The 19523-nt window shown below is 36.0% G+C and overlaps 2 protein-coding genes and 1 long non-coding RNA gene across 4 annotated transcripts in view; 1 reads left to right on the top strand and 2 right to left on the bottom strand.

Moving 5' to 3' along the window:
• Window positions 1-250: 250 nt before the first annotated feature.
• Window positions 251-16612, bottom strand: LOC116709265 (uncharacterized). The gene is made up of 2 exons (XR_004336838.1): window positions 16522-16612; window positions 251-1317 (listed from the first exon to the last, which is right to left on the bottom strand). It is a non-coding gene; the product is annotated as an uncharacterized LOC116709265 (long non-coding RNA).
• On the top strand, window positions 15091-17537 carry mrpl33 (mitochondrial ribosomal protein L33). The gene is made up of 4 exons (XM_032547678.1): window positions 15091-15243; window positions 15539-15557; window positions 16541-16647; window positions 17226-17537. The coding sequence occupies exons 1-4, from the start codon at window positions 15222-15224 to the stop codon at window positions 17273-17275; spliced, it is 198 nt and encodes a 65-aa protein (XP_032403569.1). The 5' UTR covers window positions 15091-15221; the 3' UTR covers window positions 17276-17537.
• The window catches only part of rbks (ribokinase), a 34704-nt gene continuing 32476 nt past the window's right edge, over window positions 17296-19523 (bottom strand). For both annotated transcript variants that reach the window (XM_032547676.1, XM_032547677.1), the window contains exon 9: window positions 17296-17793. In XM_032547676.1, coding sequence (XP_032403567.1) covers window positions 17620-17793 — 174 coding nt within the window. In that variant the 3' untranslated portion in view covers window positions 17296-17619. The remainder of the gene's footprint in view (window positions 17794-19523) is intronic.

The following is a 19523-nucleotide window of genomic DNA, read 5'->3' as shown; positions in this document are numbered from 1 at the left end:
ACAGAGAACATGGATAAAATTAAACAAACTTTTTATGTGCCATGACTCTCCTTAAAGGTGTATCTTCAGGTTTTAAAATTGCAATGCAAATGTGTAATTATTTGTATTAGCCACAATATGTTTATCTTTGAAAACATTTTTGTTCTAAAGTGAGTACTATTTCAGGTATGTTCTTTCCTGCTGAAACAATTTGATGGGAGTTTAAGGGTAACACACACTCCAAAGGTGAAATTATTGTGAAAATACAGCCTGATTGTATGAAATCATTGAATGTGCCCATTTGTTTGCCAGGTACCAATTCATGATGACTTGACAACACTTCCGAGGTTTGGTTTCCATTAGAGCCTCACATCACTGCATAAAAAATGGGTCCCCTGTACTCCGATATTATACTACTTTGTGTTTAGCTTTCTCAAATATAAACAAGCATATTACTTTAGAGTAATGTGCTTGTTGATATTACTAGTCATCAAGAGTTTAATATTTGTGACTTGTGAGTAATCTTTTAAACTGCAATATTGTTTTTTTCCCCACATGATATTGGTTGAAATGATGTCTCTTACCACCAACTGATGCATCTCATTTATAGCATATATTACTGGCGTATCAAAAGCCTAACATATTTGTCTTAATAGTTGCACCTAGTGAAATTTCCTGTCACATTTTCTTTTGCGGAAGAGGGAACTCATGCAGGCTGACAATTTTGCAAGAAACTCCACTAATGCAAAATGCCCAAACATTTGGTACAGACTCTTTTGTTTGATATTTCTAAACAGAAAATAGTAGAAAATGACAGCTTTGGAAGGTATGTCTATCAGATTTATGCCAAAGAGCATAAATCTAGCACAGGAACAAAACTTACTTTTGAGCAGGAAATAAAATCCACTTGAAATGCTAAAATCACTTTCACTTCTAATCCTTGATTATAATTTGCATCATTGTGTGAAGCACTTTCTAATCAGTGTTCTTAAGTTTTTTTTTATACCCATTTTAGTAATTTACAGGCTAACAGATTATGGAAGTCATTCTGAGCATTACTGAACAAAAGAGGGCAGCAGAGAGTTTCTGTACAGCCAGTCGAGTTCTCATAGACGTCCTCACCAGACCACTGCAGTACAGGAAACAGAGACGATTTAATGAGAGCGGCAGGAAGAGCAGCATGCTGCTATGGCCCTCGTCACTGGCCTTGCATGGAAGCACTGGGCTTAGATGACGGATGGAGCCGGGGCCAGCCAAGATGAACAAAGGCGGGGGGCTTAGGGGTGCTACTTCCTCCCTTTCCCTCTCTACTGGCAGTAGCATAATTGCTGAGGTTGCCTGGAAACAGAAGGTGTCGCTTGTTACATCAGAGCTGCTTTTAGCCAAATTGTAAAATAGCCATCAATGGACCACGAGGGGGTTTGGTTACTAAAGATAAGCAGCAGAAGGCAGGAGGACTGGGGGGGGGATCAGAAAATAGACAGAGGTCAAAGCGAGGACCATTTATTCTTAACTGGGAAGAGCTAGATTAGTGAAAAACACAAAACTACAGGTAGGAGCAATCTTAAAATAAAATGAGTTTGTAGCACCCATTGCCCATTTACATTTTTCCAGTTTGTCTTTCAATGAAATCCCATTTAAGATTTAAAAGATTTAAAATTTTTAAACAAATTTTAATTTCAGACAAAGTTAACTTGAATAAATAAAAGAAATATATAAAATTTTCAAGTACATATTGTATTTATTAAAGAAAAAACTATCTAAACCAACCTTGCCATGTGTGAAAAAGGTAATTGTCTCCTAAATCTAACAACCAGCCGTGCAACATTTGATAGGGCTGCCATCAAGCCCTTTCACTTTCTTTCCAGAACTGTTCTAGAAAATCTGTACAGGGGAGTTTTTAACATGAACAGCCTACTTAATGTTACACCACATAATCTCAATGGAATTTAAACCCAGACTTTAACTAGGCCACTTCGAAATCCTGCCCTTTCTTTTTTTTTTGGTCAGTCTGAGAGGGATTTGCAGGGTGTCTCGGATCATTGTCCTGATGCAATTAAATTGGATCAGCATAACTGACTGTTTTCATTGCATTGAGGAAAAAGGGTTTTATGAGTTAATTCGCTTAATGCACCACAACAAATCAAGTCATAAACCAAGTAAATTACATGAGAATCAATAGCTATGGCATGTTTTGTGATGTTGTAGAACCCAAGTGCAGGCAGTCACTGCCATTTAAAGATAGTTAGATAATCCAAATGAAATCTAAAATTTTGTGAATAATACTGGAGGCAACCCAGTGAGAAATCAGCTGAAGCTAAAATGGGCAAAAGCACACCAGGATACCTACTGGGAAGGTGTTTGCTGGAGTTGAAACGGGTGAGTGGTTACAGCAACTGAAAGAGGATGACTGTTGGGAATGAATAAAACCAGGTAAATACAGGGGAATACTGGGATCATTAGTAGCATTGACTGAACAAAGCATAAACAAACACCAAGCTGCTAAGAATACAAAACACAAGAATAGACAAAAAAAAAAAAAAACCCTTCAGACAAATTGCTCAAGAAGAATGGCCAAGGTAATTATAGCAGGAACACAAAATATACACACCCAGTTTGTCCAACTTCAATGTGACATATCCTGTGTAATTCAACTGAAAACAAACATTAGAACATTTAAAAATAAAAAGCTATTACAATCGGGTTACATGTGTACAATTCATCCGACTAATTCTTTGGTGAATCATTTTTTAGTTGCGCATTCAGTCTTTTTGTGTTCACCTGTCTCTCAAGTATAGTTAATCTAACTGCTGTCTAAGATTTTCGTAACACTTGATCATTTGGATCATTTAGCTAAGGCCATACTTTGCAGAGAGGTTATAAAAGATTAAAACAATCTCATTGTGTAAAAATGTTATTCAAGACAAAGGCACAAAAAAAACAGCTAAAGAAAGCCAGACATAATTAGAGACAATGTAGGACATCGGAGACATTACTATAACTGATTTTTTTTATATAAAGCTGATAAAAAAGACAAGACAGACAAGACAGAAACTGGTACAGAAGACCGATGAGAGAAATTGCAGGCGTATCTGGTAAATACTTTTTGAGATCTAGTGTGACAATTATCTCTTGTCTTCTCCTTATATCGTGACTAAAGCGTTAAAAAGCAGAAGCTAGAGGCCCTTTCCTCCAAAGCAAACATCCTGGTTCAGTTAAAATCTGTTAAAACCTTGTGTACGTTTGTAATGGTTACTGTCGTTAACTACATTGCTTAACGTATAACCTGAAACTGAAACTAAAAACTTGTGAAAGAACTGAGTTTTATGCATGAATTTAAAATAACCTTTGAAGGGTAGGATGGTCATAAAGTATGGGCCACCAACAAAAATGAGTCTGGATTAGGGAATGTCCCATAGCCTAAAACAATAAATGTATCTATTTTTATACTATAAAGGAATACTTAATGACATCAGAATCATACCATTCTTTAACATTTACACATGATGAGATATTTTTTAATGTAACCATAAACTTTACAACCAAACTTTGGATAATGTTAAAATAATATAAAAATAGATATTTCTGTGAAAACTGTCACATAATTTGATCTACAAATGATTCCTCTTATGTGTGTGCTGCTTGTGCTGCAATTAACTTTTAAACTGAAATAAACACAGTTGAACACAATTAAAAGTTAAACTAACACAAACGTACAAAGAACTGTTCTTTTGGCAGCAGGATTAACCATAGTTGTATCACTTCTTTTCATTAACCACTTATTACTTTCTTTATATTTATTTAAGCAAGCCAGTTTATTTTAATTTTGGGGGTGGGGGAGGTTTCTTAAAGGGTGACTTGTTCATTTCACAAATCAAGGTATGGAAAATTAATTAATGACTGGTTTATTTGGTATCAGTAATTAGTCACAATAAAAGTATTAAGTTGATTCTATACCTATCAAAAGGTAACAGACATAAAAAAAGAAGCTTAAGAGAAGCTCTTATGTTCTTGGCTTTATGGTTCTGATGTCTTACTAATTTGCTATATTAATGCTGTGTGTTACTTCAGGCCCTATCATATTGATTCTGGCTTGTTTTTTTAAGATCAGTCTTCTCCTCTTGGTTCATGTCCTAATCTCCTCATTAACAGGCTCCTTCTTCACCCATCCATGTCTCCCTCATGCCATCCTTCCTCCCCTTTAAAAACATCCTTCAGTCTGAGCTATCATTCACTCTCTCTCCTCTCCTGCCTCCCCATTCAGTCCCATTATTTGTCTCTCTGTCTCCACCATGTCTTTCTCTTAGGCTTTCACTCACTTTTGTTCAAAAGCTTCCCCCCCTCCTCTCTACGTCCCTCCTCCCTCACTCTCCTCTTTGCCATAAACCTCCATCTCTGGCTGCATCGCCGCTGCGTACGAAGCGGATGGCGGCAGCCCACTCAGTCCTCTCGGGGAGCAGAAGGTTTGTCCACTCCCACTCTTGCTTTGCGTCATGGAACATGGAGAAATAGAGACCGAGGAGCGAGAACAGATGGGAGGAGGACACACTGGATGCCTGTTTTATAACATTACTCTTGAAAACACGGTGGTCATCACTCTGTAAGGCAGCAGCCGATTATGGACTCATCAGGCAGATCTAGGCTAAATATAGAACTGGATTAATGTATGGTAACACCTTTGAACCTTCTTTACGTTTTACAAATCATTTCACAGCCATATCCACAGTCTCATGCAGCTTTTCTTTCCATTTCTGTACCATATGGTTTGTTTTTATTCATTCAATGATCAAAGAGGGTCAATGTAGATAAGTTTATTTGACAGAAATCAACATGTAATGTAAAAGTGATACATCCCAAGGTCATTAAACAAATCCATGAAGAATATGAAATATTTTTGTAAGACAGAATTGAGAAATATAATCAGCCAATTGAAGGTGTGATTTACCCCGTGACCCAGTGGTGTCTAAAGTACAATCCAGACTCTGAGGATCTGAGGCACATAGACCTTTTAAGGTGTGCTGTGTTATTTAGCAGTAAGATGTCAGCAACAGTTACTTCAAATTCTACAAACTGGGAATTATGGCGCTTCTTCCATTGGCTGTTTTTGCCCAGAATCTGGGAAAGTTAGAGGCCAAATAAAGACCTCAAACTGGTTGTTTTACTCCTCACACCGTTAGAGCAGCTTTCCCAAATTGATTTACTGGTTTCCCAAAATTATGAATTGTTTTCCCAACTTCTGAGCTGTTGTTTTATCATTTTTTCCGTTATTAATAATTTACATCTGCATATGTTTTGTCCTTCAGATATTTGTTCCACCATGGCTTGCTGCCATGGTTACTGGACTCCTAATTTCTGATTGGCTGATCAGTACCTCCTCAGAACTCCTCGCCCAAAAGTCTGGACTATCTTCAAATACACAGCGAAAATCAAGCTCACAGAAAACCTAGTCTATTAGAAAAGTCAGACTGCACTCAGTGAAGAGGTTTAGCTTATTTCATGAGGGTGATCAATAGGTAATAACATTTATGGCAGTGTGAAGTAGAGATAGTCATTTACTCAGTCAATCAAGATTTGATTTATTACCTTTATTACATGTTTTACACCATTATCTCCGTCCATTTTCTGTCTGATTACTGTGCATAAAGGCCATTACTGCCACAAAAGTTTATTTAAGAAACATTGGTAAAGTTCAGATTGGACCATTAAAATTATCTTCTTCTTGACAACTGAGAGTCAGGCTGTTGGTAATGTTTACATTTTAATCATACAGAAAAGTATGTTTGTCTTAAAGAACGGCAGGTCAAGTCTGTCACTTCCTGTTCATATAGCTCATAAGCAATGAGGAGATAATTTATTAGTGTAACATGTTTGGTTTTCTTTTATCTCTACTGAAATTTTAATGTTGATTCTTTCAAGAAATACTAATAACCTTCCTCCTAACCCAGAAAAAAAATCTCCTCGTTTTCATTTTAAGCATGCAGACTGAAGTCCTCACAAGGCAGAACTCAAGTTTTTAGTCAAAATATATTTTTTGACCATTTGTGAGACTTAAACTTAAAAACAAATGAAACTTATCATGTTATGAACACTATTTCAAAGCTGCTCACATCAGCTGAAATCTGACAAACACTAGGTCAACTCTTAAGCATTGTGTTTCTGTTACAGTAAACTCTTTAAATTATCATCTTAGACAGACAGTAAGCCTATCTCAACAGACCTGTTGTGGAAATCCAATATGAGAACTTCATTATCCAGAGATTGGTGTAACCATAGCAATCAGATGCACATCGGTGTGTGACATCATGAATGACTCAACTGCTTCCATTTACGCAAGTGGGGAGACAATTCAGGCCCTTCTGCTGTTTGTTTTTGCCTTCACCAGCTCTTGTTGATGACTTTAAACAGGCGTTGGATAGGATGCCAACTAAAAAAATGATGGCAATAAATAAATCAGCTGTACTGGTTTTTAAATGCCACACAGGATACTATTAATACAGCATGTTCAAATGTAAATGTTGCTCACAGGATTTACACAAAAACAAAGGAGAGATGAGACTTCCAGCATAGTGTACACATGAGATTAGATCTTCTCACAGCGAGGCAGAACGTGAACAGTCAAATCTGGGTCATCCTTAAAGCAAAAACATCCACCCTGAGAGAGATTTTGCTTGTGCTTTTCCCAGTGATAGTGGACAGCTGAATAAAGATGTTCAGACGCAGATGAGTTTCTTCAAAAGCCCCAGTGACAGCCAAGACAAGGGCAGGGTGTGATGTGATCATGCAGCATTTTCTGGAACAGCCTCACTGGTAATGAATTGAAGACAGAAAGTGAGGACAAGCTGACAGAATCCCCAGAGAGAATGTGTTTTGGTTCAGCACTCCAATGAAAGCAAAGATGTGGGTGTAAAAGTGTCCTGAAAGTCCCAAAGAAAAGAAATAAAAAAAAAAAACAGCATTATGAGAGCTGCTGTTTTAATTAGGACTTTCAACATTAAATGTGTAATTATTCTGAGCTTCTGCTATTCCCTAAAAAAGCAATATAAATACCAAGTGACGTTTCATAAAAGAAGCTGGATATGAAACGCTCCACTGGGTTGTGTAACTGTTAAAATAACTCATTTGTGCACAAAAACTTGGGGGATGGAATAAATTTTATTAAGAGTAATATAACCAGAGACTGGTCAGAAGTTACAATCAAAAGTGTTTTTTTATGTCTCCGGTTTAAAAAATAAAAATCAAGATGAAAAGAAGATAAAATAGACAAAAGTTAATCTTTTAACCATATAGTTGAATTCAGGATCTATATAATATTACAGTCTGAAAAATATATTTCTTCTCTATATTAGGCCTAACCTCAACAAATCCATGGCACTTCAGTGAGATTATCTTGCCTTTATCCTTTTATCTGAACAAATGAATATATATATATATATATATATATATATATATATATTCATTTAAGACATCTGTTAAGACAGGTGTGGGACAGTGGGAACAGGGTTTGGGACATCTGCTTTAAACTATATAGCACATAAACTTGGGGGGACAAAAAGCCAGACCCACCTCCTAATATTGAAGCAAGTACACCTCTTTGTTGTCATGGTGGTTGGTAAACAACTATAGGAAGCATTACCGCCACCAATGGGTCAAGCGTATGGACCACAAAACTGCATCAAAAAAAGGAAAAATTATGCAATTTATTCTGTTTTAAGAAGTAAGATATAGCCTGATAGCTTTTACTTCCAGAGTCTTTCTGCAATAAATCATGCCCACTTCTTCAGTAGTAAAAGTTGTTTTCCCAGTCAAAGCAGGGGGACATGACATTTTATTTTCATAAAGTAGGTGAAGCTTTACTACTGACTGCAAAGGTTTCATGTTTTGTCATGACTGAAACACGCCCATTCCACAACAAGAACATTTATAATGATGTTTAATGATTGAATCCTGTTTAGAGAAACAACACAATAAAAACATGACACTCAACATAACTTATATTTACAAGATTAAAACCTCTCTGTTCCCAATTTCTCACTGTGGTTCAGTTTATGAACAGACTGGCGTTAAGAATCTGATCTGTTTTCTACCATGAGCTCCTCAAGAGGTCTTAAGAGGAAATACATTTTCTTTTTCACTGTGTTTTGCCCATATCCTTACTGTTCTCTGTATTATAAGGGCCTGCAACACAGATGCGCCATCATTGTTGGTAAGGCTCCAGCTCTCGTTAATCTGTGCAAATCTTTTTGTATTCCTTGATGAGTCAGCATTTGTCTCCTGTGATTTATTTCCCAGCAGGGAACTCAAATGATTGTGACTCATTTCACTTTCTGCATGTTTCTGCAGGCTTGTGAGTCACAGCAAGGCAAAGAGTCTACCCAAAGAGTTAAATCAGGTACAACATTGTGCTCTTCAGCATGTCATCACCACCCTGGATGGTGCTGAATCTGGGGACTACCAGGGATGACACTGCTGTCTAGGCTACTACTCCTCACGGGTTTGTTACCTATAAACCTTTACTCCACTGGAGTCGTACTGTGGTGTTGTAATTATCAAACCTGTGTTTAGTAAAATTAGTGATTTAAACTAAAGTACTCTGGATTGAAGGAACTTTAGCCCAGAGGATCTACAGTATATATTCTGCTCCTTTGAACTTCCAGCGATGAGCAGATAAAATAGATCTACATAAGTTTATTTCATTTTGCTCACATAAAGTTTGCTTTTTTAAATAAGTATAAAAAAAAACCTTAACAACTTCTAAACAAGAAGGAGTAATGACTGTTTACCACTCTGGAGCAGTGGCAGTTTCTGAGGTGGGTGACATGGGCAACCGCCAGGGCAGCTTCTTGTGGGGGGCACCCTTATTTTCTAAAGGAACACATTTTAGCTAATCATCCAACAGGTGAACTTCCAGAAAATTTACCCCAGGGTGGATATGAACCCAAGAGCTGTAACTCAGAGAGACCTCCGTTAGCATGTTCATTATTAGGAAAAATTTTTAAAAATACTGAATACCATTTTACATATATTCATTCAATTCATAAAATTTCAAAACATCACACTGGATTTTTCTTCCTATGGGTTTTCTTCCTAGGGGACATGGGAAAGAAATATTTTTGCATTTCCTTGCAATAAATTAAATCCACCCTGTTCTATTTTTGTATGCAGACACAGTGATGACAAATGTCAATTAAAAATTGCTAATACTTTTAAAGTGTCTCAGTGGAAACATGTTTATACATTTTTAACACACTGATTGAAAATAGATCTAAATAACATAAAATTATATCATGTGAGATTTTCTAATCTCACACGATTATTTTCTATTGAGTGATTATTTTCTATTTCTCGTGTGAGAATTATTATTCTTGATTAGTTTTTTCATACATTTAAATTAGTTGAGTTTTTATCTCCTGATATATCATGTTTTACTTTTGTTCTAGAGTTCTGTCAGGTGGCAATTCGTTCTCTTCATCAGATTTCTGCTCCTCAGCTCTACCAACTAAAGACAATGTCAATCATACCTACTGAATGTCTGAGAGACAATCATAGGCCCTGTCACTAGCATTACCTTCATGTCAGCCATCCTATAGGTCAAGTACTGCACTTGTAAGCTTCATCAATTAAAACCCTCTAATTGTAACCCACACATTCAAACCAGTCTGCAAAATGGCTGATTTGGTAGAAAGCCACTATGTTACAACCTAAAAACAAAAATATGCTTTATTGCAGCAGACTTTACATCTATTTAATGGTTTTTAAAAATAACATAGTCACAATAATTGTCAATATTTCAGATAAAATATCAATAGTGACACATGATATCCATGTTATTGGACAGATGAGTTATTGAAATACACAGTATAAAAACAAAACTTCAATGTTTTACTAATCATGTTAAGCTTTTATCATGATTCTGTGTTATTAATGTTTTTACTTATAATATTACAGAAGGTCTGGCAAAATACTCCTGAGGTGCTCAACATTTCTGGCCCTGTTGGTTGAAGGACACTGTTTGCAATGGTTGCCTGGAGACTGCAGCATTTGGATTGATACTCTGGATTCCATTGAAAATGTTTACATGCAAGTGTCCCATCAGTATCAACACAAATGCAAATATTAAATTGCTTATAAAACCATGTCCACTCCAGTGACCGTATTGGATTTTGTTCATAATCACAGACTGATTAAGATAGCTTTCAAAAGATCCGATTATTTTATTGTATCTTGACATGCAAAACCCTAAAGGCAACAAATGCTTTTAATTTGAGTTTTAATAGGGCAAAGATTAGCTTTTGCAACGCAATGGTTATTTAATGTTATTGCAACAAGTCTTGAGATCAGTTTATCAAAAATGCCCTCTGCTTTTGTTCCTCTCCTTTCATAATTACTCATTAGATGCACCCTGATGCTTCATACATGCACCGAACAGCATTCTGCTTTTATGCTTCTGTAGCTACAGATTCCTTGCTTCAGCGCAAATTCAGATGTGAGATTCAGATGTGATCTGGAAATAAAGATGAAAAAACGCTCCATGAGATGAGCTCTTGTTATTCATCCCATCCTTTATATAATAGTTAATAGGACATTGTGCTGACGCAAGCCAGGGAGTTGTGAACCGGTGCAAAGTGTTGGTGCCTCAGACTCTGTGCATGACTCACCATATCACCTGCTGTGATCAGGTTGGTGGGTCAAAAGAACAGCAAACAGTTGTTTTGACAGTAAGTGGGGGACTTGTTGGTGTTTCTGAAACTGTGTGGCTGAAATTATTAATAATCAGCAGCCTGTAGTGGAAGTAAACACTTATTATCTCGCATTTAATCAAATCAGACAGCATTAATTCAGAAACTGTTTCCCACACTTTCAGACGTAGAATACTGTAGAAGATGTGTTTCATGTAAGGACAAAGCAAGAGTTCAAAAACCTGACGGTACACAGGTAGTCCGAGCTGGCATGGGGGCTTCAGAGCAATATTCTGGGGTTATTTCAGGTGAGCTGATATGAAGAATTGAGAAGCAGTAAGTTGCCACAGTAAAGTGATGCTCTGAGCAGGGCCATCAAAACATCTAAAATAGGCCAAGCTCAAATAAGTGCTAAATGTTTTGGATTCTTGCACACTTTCAATTGTGCATAATAAGCACTATAATATTAAAACTTGAATCAATAATCAGTTGAATCAGTTTTCATAAACAATAAAAATAGTTGGATATGACACCAATAGATGAGGAATGAAAACAGGTTGGATGAGGGGAAAAATGGTTGGATGCCTTTTTGATTCTACAATGAATGCTTCTATGATTAATTTGATGCTAAACCCTGATATTTTACATGTTATTTTTATGGAATTTATATGGAAATCTTTAAAAAAGTATAATAATAAACAGTAAAACACATTTAAGATGTAAACAAACTTAGTAAACAAAGTCATTGATAAATCATTTTATATTAATAAATTACAGCACAATGAAGTGTCACAAAAGCTCCTGCAGACATGGTTGAAGACATGAAGCACTCTTTGGAAAACACAAATCAATAAGCTACATGCCTGATCCTTAAAAAACATAAATGTTGCTTTTTAAGAAGCAACAATAAACAAACAAAAAAAATGAAACATTGAATTAAGAAAGCATATAACACACCAATTTTGTCCATATAACATTTTCAGTATTGATGGACTAAATAAGCATGAATTTTGATGAATGATCTCCAGAGCATTCTTACCTTGGAATCATTACCTTCTCTTAGTAGTTTTAAAAATTTTAGTGCAAAAATATAGCTGTTTCAATTGAGTTTTCATACATGGACCTAAGTGTTTGTTTTGTCTTGTAGTTATTATTATATTTGTTTTAGCTAAATGTAATCCATTTATGTTTTTTACAGCTCATCTTGTTATGTTTGGCTTTGGTTGGTAATGCTTTTTTTTTTTTATAGATTTCTCCAAAAAAGTACCCTTACAACCCCAACCTCTGGCTTCTTATTACATTACACTGTGGATTACAATTGTTTTTTAATAAACAGGGATTGATTTTCTTTAGGAAATGGTTATTAGATAACTGCTAATGTGGTGTGTGGTGTAATAGTGGAAAGGGTTCGCAATATTGTTTGTCCTTGTCCACCTTTCAGTTTTTATCCCATTTCCTGTTCAATAACTGTGACCAAACGGCTCTAGTGCCATGAAATCTTAAGAGAGAAAGAAAGATGAACACCTTTTAGGTTTTTAATTTCCCTGATAAATTCAACAAATCATGCAACAAATTGACCTATTAGAGTAAACATTTCCACCTAGTCGAAACTTTATTGCATTGTTTTAAACCAATCACTTTTTACAGTACATTACTGTAGTTAAATTCTGACCTCTTCTCTAGTTTAATGTATGGTAAAAGAATAATCGATTTCCTTATTTATTGACTAGAGCAGCATGGCCTCAAGTTTCCGATTGGCTAATTAGGTGCCCATGATGACTCCTTCCGCTGGAATCTGACAGTTTCCAATGCAGCTGGGACCTTATGAACACTGAGAGAAAATTGAAAACGGAATCAGCAAGAGTCTGAATCCCGAATCAGAACTGGATCACCTTCCTGAAAAAAAAAGTGATTACATCTCAGATGTTGCTTTTATCAGGTTTCTGTGTAAAAGTCATACAAACTTAGTTTTTTTCTTCACATTTCTGACATGATCATCAACACTTTTGTCCATTTCCAATTCAGCTCTTGGGCTGAATACAAGAGCTGGTAAACAATCCAAATATCCAATGAGTTGGATGGAGGCTTCAAGGCGACATTTAGTTCAAACCATTCAGAATTGTTTTTCTCAGGCAGATCCTCTATGTGAGTATTTGATATTTGTTTTGAAAGGACATTGATTTAATACTGGTAATTAATAAATATCATGGCAAGAATTTATTGGCACACTTACTCACCTGCTGTTAGCATTTACAGCTACAGCAGGTGTGTAAAAGGCTAGGATTGTAAGGTGAACACATTTAGCTGACAGCTTTATGATGTAAATTGAGACTCATTTAAAGTGAGGACTACTTTCAATGAGATTTGTAGTTTTCAAACCAAAAGCTATTTATTAAACTTTTCATTTTTGGTAATTATTCATCAATTAAAACTTAGACTTTGATTTCCCAGAACTGGCTTGAATAGCCAAATACCTGTTGTCAAGCTGTGCCCCTTCTAGATTAGAGTTATTTAAAAAATAATAATAATAAAGCAGAGGGAAACTGTGACATAACTGGGTTATGAATGAAAAGGAAGAGCATGTGAGACAGAGTGATGAGCATCCGTCCATGTGCTGAAGTGGGAGACGGAAAGAGGACCGAACGTCCGGAGTGGAGAGTGCAGAGTGGGTGGGGTGTTGATAGAGGAAGAGGAGGATGAGAAGGAGAGACGAAGCTTGTGGTCTCAGCCTCCTTCTCAGAACTATCCTTTAGTGACGCAGTCTCCTCCACACACATCCTGACAGCTGCTCTCTGCCTGGTTACAGTGCCGCTCGGCCCCATCCAATAACATTCATGTTCATTTCCGCTTTAATGCCTGGCTTCTCCCCCTCATGGGTTCACTATTACAGCTGCATTTTGTCTCATTTGTACCTGTTTACTTAGTGCTTCTTGTTTTTATCTAATCTCAGTACTTGTGAGACCACACTGTCACACACACTGGAGCTTCCGTTTTAATAAGGATGAGCTTTGGAGAACATAGCCAATTAGTGCAAGGTTTTTTTTAGTTTTTTTTTAATCCTGAGAACATAATAAAATTAATACTTGAATTGTAGCTGAAGGGCCCTTTGTGATTGAACAGACTTACTTACACCTATTTTTATAATGGTTCTTAAATATTAAAGCTTTTCCAATAAAGTAAAGACATTATTCTCTTTCCAGGAACACATCAATTTGAAATAAAAAGAGCTGAATGACGTACTCGGAGGGTGAATTAGCGAACCATTGAAGAAAATCACAAAAACTACATTTGGTTTCATGGGTCTTAAAGAATATGTACAACCACTTATCAATGTTGCTGTAAGTACAAATGAGTGTACATGAAATGTTGTACAAGGTAATTTCTAGTTCAGTTCCTGGAAATCTGCTTACCTGCTTTTATGTTCTCTGAAACTAGCCCAAATTCTTGGTTTCCATAATACAGTTAATCACTCTTTTTACTACATGCCAAAGGTTTTCTTTTTAATGGAGATGTTGAAGTAATTTGTGAAAAATATTTTTAGAATTGCTGCGATTTTTCTCATGGTTTTGAACCCTTTGTCCAGCTCCTGTGATGGATGTTTTTCTTTCCTTATGAAGTTTTTTTTTTAACCTCCACATGCATCTGGTTTAACTTTTCCACTGCTGTCTTGAACTTAAAATTGACATAAACAATAAATAAATAAGCACAATAGGAAAATAAATTTACTCAAACACACTTTTAAGCAATAAATGAATGAATAAATAAAAACAACAGCAATAAAAACTGTATAGTTTGTATACTGTTTAGTTCCCTTAAAATGTCTTCCTAAGCAATAGTATATACTATGGCCCTCCATAAAGACTGATGTTCTGATTCCTTTTCAAGAACATGTATTAAAATATTCAGTTTTTTTATAGATGTCTTGATCAATGAGTTCACAAAAAAGTAAAAATGCATGAGTGAACCTTGTTAAAATATTACCACAGAGGTTTTAAAAGTCATACAATCAACCTTGAGGGCAGGTTCAAACACTTGTTGCACCACTGTTTCTGTGGCTACAATATTAAGTTACAACACAAGCAAGGGGATTTCCATGGTGACATTATTAGTTTCAGGCCCATTCATTTTCACTGGAGTGACATGATGCTACTTAAGGTCTGGGACATTCCAGTGTCTTTTTTGTTTGTTTCCCTAAAGTTCTTAAATTTAATTGTCGTATAAAATATGCAATTGACTTCCTGCAGCTATTTTTTCTCATCCCCTTCTTAGCAGTTGGTGAAATATTTCCATTAGTTTTTAGATCTGTTTTCTCTTAATGGTGATGGATTTGTAAAACATTTTTTACAAATGTCATGTTATCGCACATAACATTAAGCTCACTGAATATATCCTCGTTTAAGTCGAGCATGCTTGCTCATGTACTCCCTCAATGTTGCTCTGCTGTACTGCGCCTTTAAGAGATACCGGAAGTACCTTTCTTGCACTGGATGTGCAACACTTCAATGTGACCCCTGTGGACGCTAACTTATTTGTTCACGTTATCTTCGTAAAGTAAATTCGAAAAAAATGTTTCTTACCAGCGTGAACTGTGAGTATGAAAGACATTATAGAGTTTCTGGTTTTATTTTTCGCTCTGAAACGGACTTATTGTTTACGGCAACATTTACGCTACATTTACGCGTTAAAGTTAGCATAATCTCTGAGAAATAGCTTGATGGATATTCCCACTGATTCTTTAAATGTAGCTTTTACTTGCAGTACAAATATGTATGCTGCTCTAACTATTTATTCACGCCGAATGAGACTGAAAAATAGGATAAACACGTTGTTTTTCTTCCGTAAGGCTTGTTATTAAAGTCAACATGTTCTGCTCTTTTTTTCAGTGGCTAAAGCAAAATCCAAGTAAGTGAAACGATTGTGTTTATATATTTAAAGCTTTGAGATGTTGACAGATACACATCAAAGACACTAATTCCATTTTGTAACGAGTAAATCGTTTTTTTTCCCCTGATCTACGAAGGGTCAAAATGATGCATGCAGTTATTAACATTCACAGGCTGCACTCCGAACGCACATTTTTGTTGCCATCACTAAACATCTGACATAATTTCCTGAGCTCTACTCTTTTTTTTTTAAACATAGTCCACCAATTTTCGTCAGGTCATTCTTGATGCTACACTGGCCTGGCCAAATTGGATTGGATGTTTGGTTTCTTTATTCTGGTGGAAAACACAATTGTCCAAGTTTTAACTCTCGAGATGCTGATTTGAGACGAAGTTGAAACATTTAGAAGCATCCCTTCTTCCAAGTCATCCCATTCTTTTTCTTGATATGCTTCAGCACCCCTGAAGCACTGCCCCACATGCTGATTGTGCCACCACCATACTTGACAGTTGGTATTTTCCCAGCTTCTATAAATCTTGCTACTTTTCTTATTAAATCATTATTGAATTAATTTAGTCTTTCATTGTTCTGGGTTTGCCAAGGAATTTTTTTTTTTTCGTGCTATGAAAGAGAAACAAGCAATTTCAGTCAATCATGATCACCAACTGGTGGTTATCAAGCCTCTTGTTTGTGATCTTGTCAAATTAAAACAAATAAAAAAATATGTTATATTTATTTTGTTGAGCCTGTTTAGGAAATTTCAACTAGGTTAGAATAAAATCATAAATAATTCAGACTTATGACCCGCATCTTGTTTTTGCTGTTGCCTTTGGCATACTAATTTGAAAAAAGGAACTGTTCAGTTAATGAATAAAAGATGAAAATTAATGTCCTTCATGTCTACGATGAGTGTGTAAACTTCTGACCAAAGTTACATATGGGTTATATCTGCAGTGATCAAAGACATTGGTAATTAATTCACCCGTTTCTTTTTCCCTCAGGACCATCTTGGTGCAGATGGTAAGCGCTGCTGGGACAGGATACTTTTTTAACACGAAGAGGAATCGGCTCAGAGAGAAACTGGTGCTGCGAAAACATGACCCGTTTGGTAAGATGAAGCCTAACCTGGAACTAGGTTGCTGGTTTGCTTCACAAACAATCCCATGTGTAATACCAAAGGTGAGGAAGAGTTCTTCCTTCAAAAGCACCTGAAGGAAGTCCAATATCCATACTCTCCTCTCCCTCAGCTGTACCATTGGATTATGCAGAGAATGTGGTTTCCCAATTTTTCTCGCAAAAAAAATACGTTAATGTCCTAAATGCAGCATGCGTCGCACTAAGTCTGTGCTGGATTTTTCTGCATTATTGTCGTTGTACCTATGGATTTTATTTAATAAACTTGATGAGAGAGCATCATAGTACATACTGTTGGTTGATTTTTTTTATTGATTTAAATTGTGAGAGTTACTAGATTGGATGGATTTAAGGAATACAAAAAAAGACCATCTGATCAAAGATAATACAAACCAGTTAATCTCTGGACATTGATTGGTGGATTTATAGTGCGATTCCATTTCAACCACAAAATTCCAGCAGAAGAACTTAATTTTCAGAACTTGTGTTATTTTTACTTCCAGTTCTGATTCCTTCGTCTCTTATCTTGTTTCATTCTGTTTCTCACTGCAGTTAAAAAACACGTCTTATTCTTTGAGAAGAGGAAGATCAGATCGATTTAATACAACAAAGAATATGGACATGTTATGAACAGACAGTTTTATTTACACGGATTATACAAAGCATTAGCTGGAAGAGGATTCTTCCAGCTAATGCTGGAATGGAAGATCTCAAGGTTTGATCAAGACATCTGGAGGAGTTCAACATGAAGAAGAAAGGACCAACAACAAGCATCCTTTTGTATCAAATATGTCAAATTGTTATTTTCAAATATATGTAAAATTTAGTCAGTTTGGGTTAATTCAATAAAGTATGTCCACTAAATACATTGTTTTGATTTTCATTGTTTTGAGTGTGAGTTCAGACGCTTCAGTCAATTAAGACGGGGTTCAGTTAGAGAAAAGTCTCAGAACAAATTGGCCGGCAGGTCCCGTTTGAATGGGAATGATGTCTGGGTGCCGACGGCCTGCACGCTCACCGCTGCCACCTGATTGGCTCTGCGTGCCATCTCTTCCAGAGGCATGTCAGGGTGGTGAGCCAGGTAAAACGCCAGTGCTCCGATGAAGCTGTCGCCTGCTCCCTGCAGAGGAACAACAACACTTCTGAACATTTTGACTCAAAGAAGTGAGAATTATTTCACTGGGTACCAAATGAAGTAGAGCCAAGCTATAGGTGATGCTTAAATATTTTATTGGTGATCAGAGGTGATGGTTTAATATGTACTGTTTGTTTTTATTATTGTGGTAAAGGCTAAAAGGTCCAAAATAATATATTGTGCATTTTAAGAGATAACAAGACTGCTTCGGTTTGTTTTATCTTTAATATCCTTCAAATAAGCTTTAATTTGATTTTTATTTAATCAGAGCAGTAGCTGAACGTCTATTCAAACAATTAGCAAAATTGTAAATATCACATTGTCCTCCAACTTCTAATAATTTTTGGGATATCCTCAAAGATCAGTCATGATTTGTTTTTGCCTCCCATTCTCTGCAAAAAGTTTTCTATTATGCCATTTTATTAAATGCAACAGAAAATAAGGGTTCCAACATATTTCTATTTAACAAAAAAATCCTTAAAAGTTTCATGAACTGCAGTGATTTCTTGGAATATTTTTCCAATATTTAAAAGGTACAAAACAATGGTTCCCCAGTTTCCTGTCAGTTTTAAATAATACGCTGGTTCTCAACCTAATTTCAATAGTCTCTGCAAACTCCGTAGATGTTTCCTCTGCTCTCCTAAGCAGGCATCTTTTCAACAACAAGATGTGTCTTTCAGGAAGCTTTCTGGATGCTTTCCATTGCAGATTTTTCACGAAAATTCAATTGGAAGAAACTCTGCTCCAGATCCAGAAATCACTAGCAGAGCCATGCTCAGCAGCCACTTCCTGTTTAATTGTGAGTTATCACAGATTGCAACCCAATTGCATGGCAGTAATTCAATGCATTTGGTCATCTAGAGTTCAAAAAGACAACTTGCTGAAGTTGGAAATGAGCATCAGAATGGGGAAGAAAGAAGATTTAGGTTTGCTTAAGTGTGTCAAAAGATAAAATATTGACTGAGCTGCAGTTGCATGAAGAAAAAGCTTTGTTGATATCATACGTCAGATGAAAATAACTAAAACTCAAATAATCAAGCCTCACAACCAGGAGATGCAAAACACCACCTCTGAATGCATAACATTGAAGCTGATGGGTTCCAGTTGCAACTCTGGTACAACTCTGGTCAGCTAAGAACAGGAAACAGAGGCTACAATTCACACAGGCTCCTCAAAATTTCAGAATAACAGATCAGAAAAAGGATACTTGAACAACATGATAGCATAGTTCCATGTTTGTATCAAACGTTCAGCCTCCGGCGTCGTAATGGTGTTGTGGATGTTTTATTGGCAAAGTTTAGATCCTTTAATCTTTATTTTTGTGATTATTGTTGCTGACCAGTGTTGCACGTAAACGAAGTCAAATAAAGACAGATCTTATACAACATAAATGTAAAAAAAAAACTGATTACAGTTGACTCTTCTTCAGTACAGCTCAATGTTTGTTGATCAAATAATGCTACTGTTAACTTCAAAATAAAACAATATATGATTCAGTTTGGTTAATTCTTTACATATAGTAACACATTGTACAACAGCAACTAAATTACTAAGAGGTGATGTGGGCTTTTCACATCTAAAGTCATTAATTGTGTATTTTAAATGGGAAAATAGATTTATTTGATTTTTGCACTTTGTACAATCCTTTTTTTTCACACCACTTCCCCCATACAAATGTAATGTTTCTACATTAAAAATCACACAAAGGATGCCTT

The sequence above is a fragment of the Xiphophorus hellerii genome, chromosome 19 (genome assembly GCF_003331165.1).
Source record: "Xiphophorus hellerii strain 12219 chromosome 19, Xiphophorus_hellerii-4.1, whole genome shotgun sequence".
In the NCBI taxonomy this organism is placed as follows: Eukaryota; Metazoa; Chordata; class Actinopteri; order Cyprinodontiformes; family Poeciliidae; genus Xiphophorus; species Xiphophorus hellerii.
The sequence above is the reverse complement of the archived record's forward strand: the minus strand, read 5'-3'. Positions and strand labels throughout refer to the sequence as shown.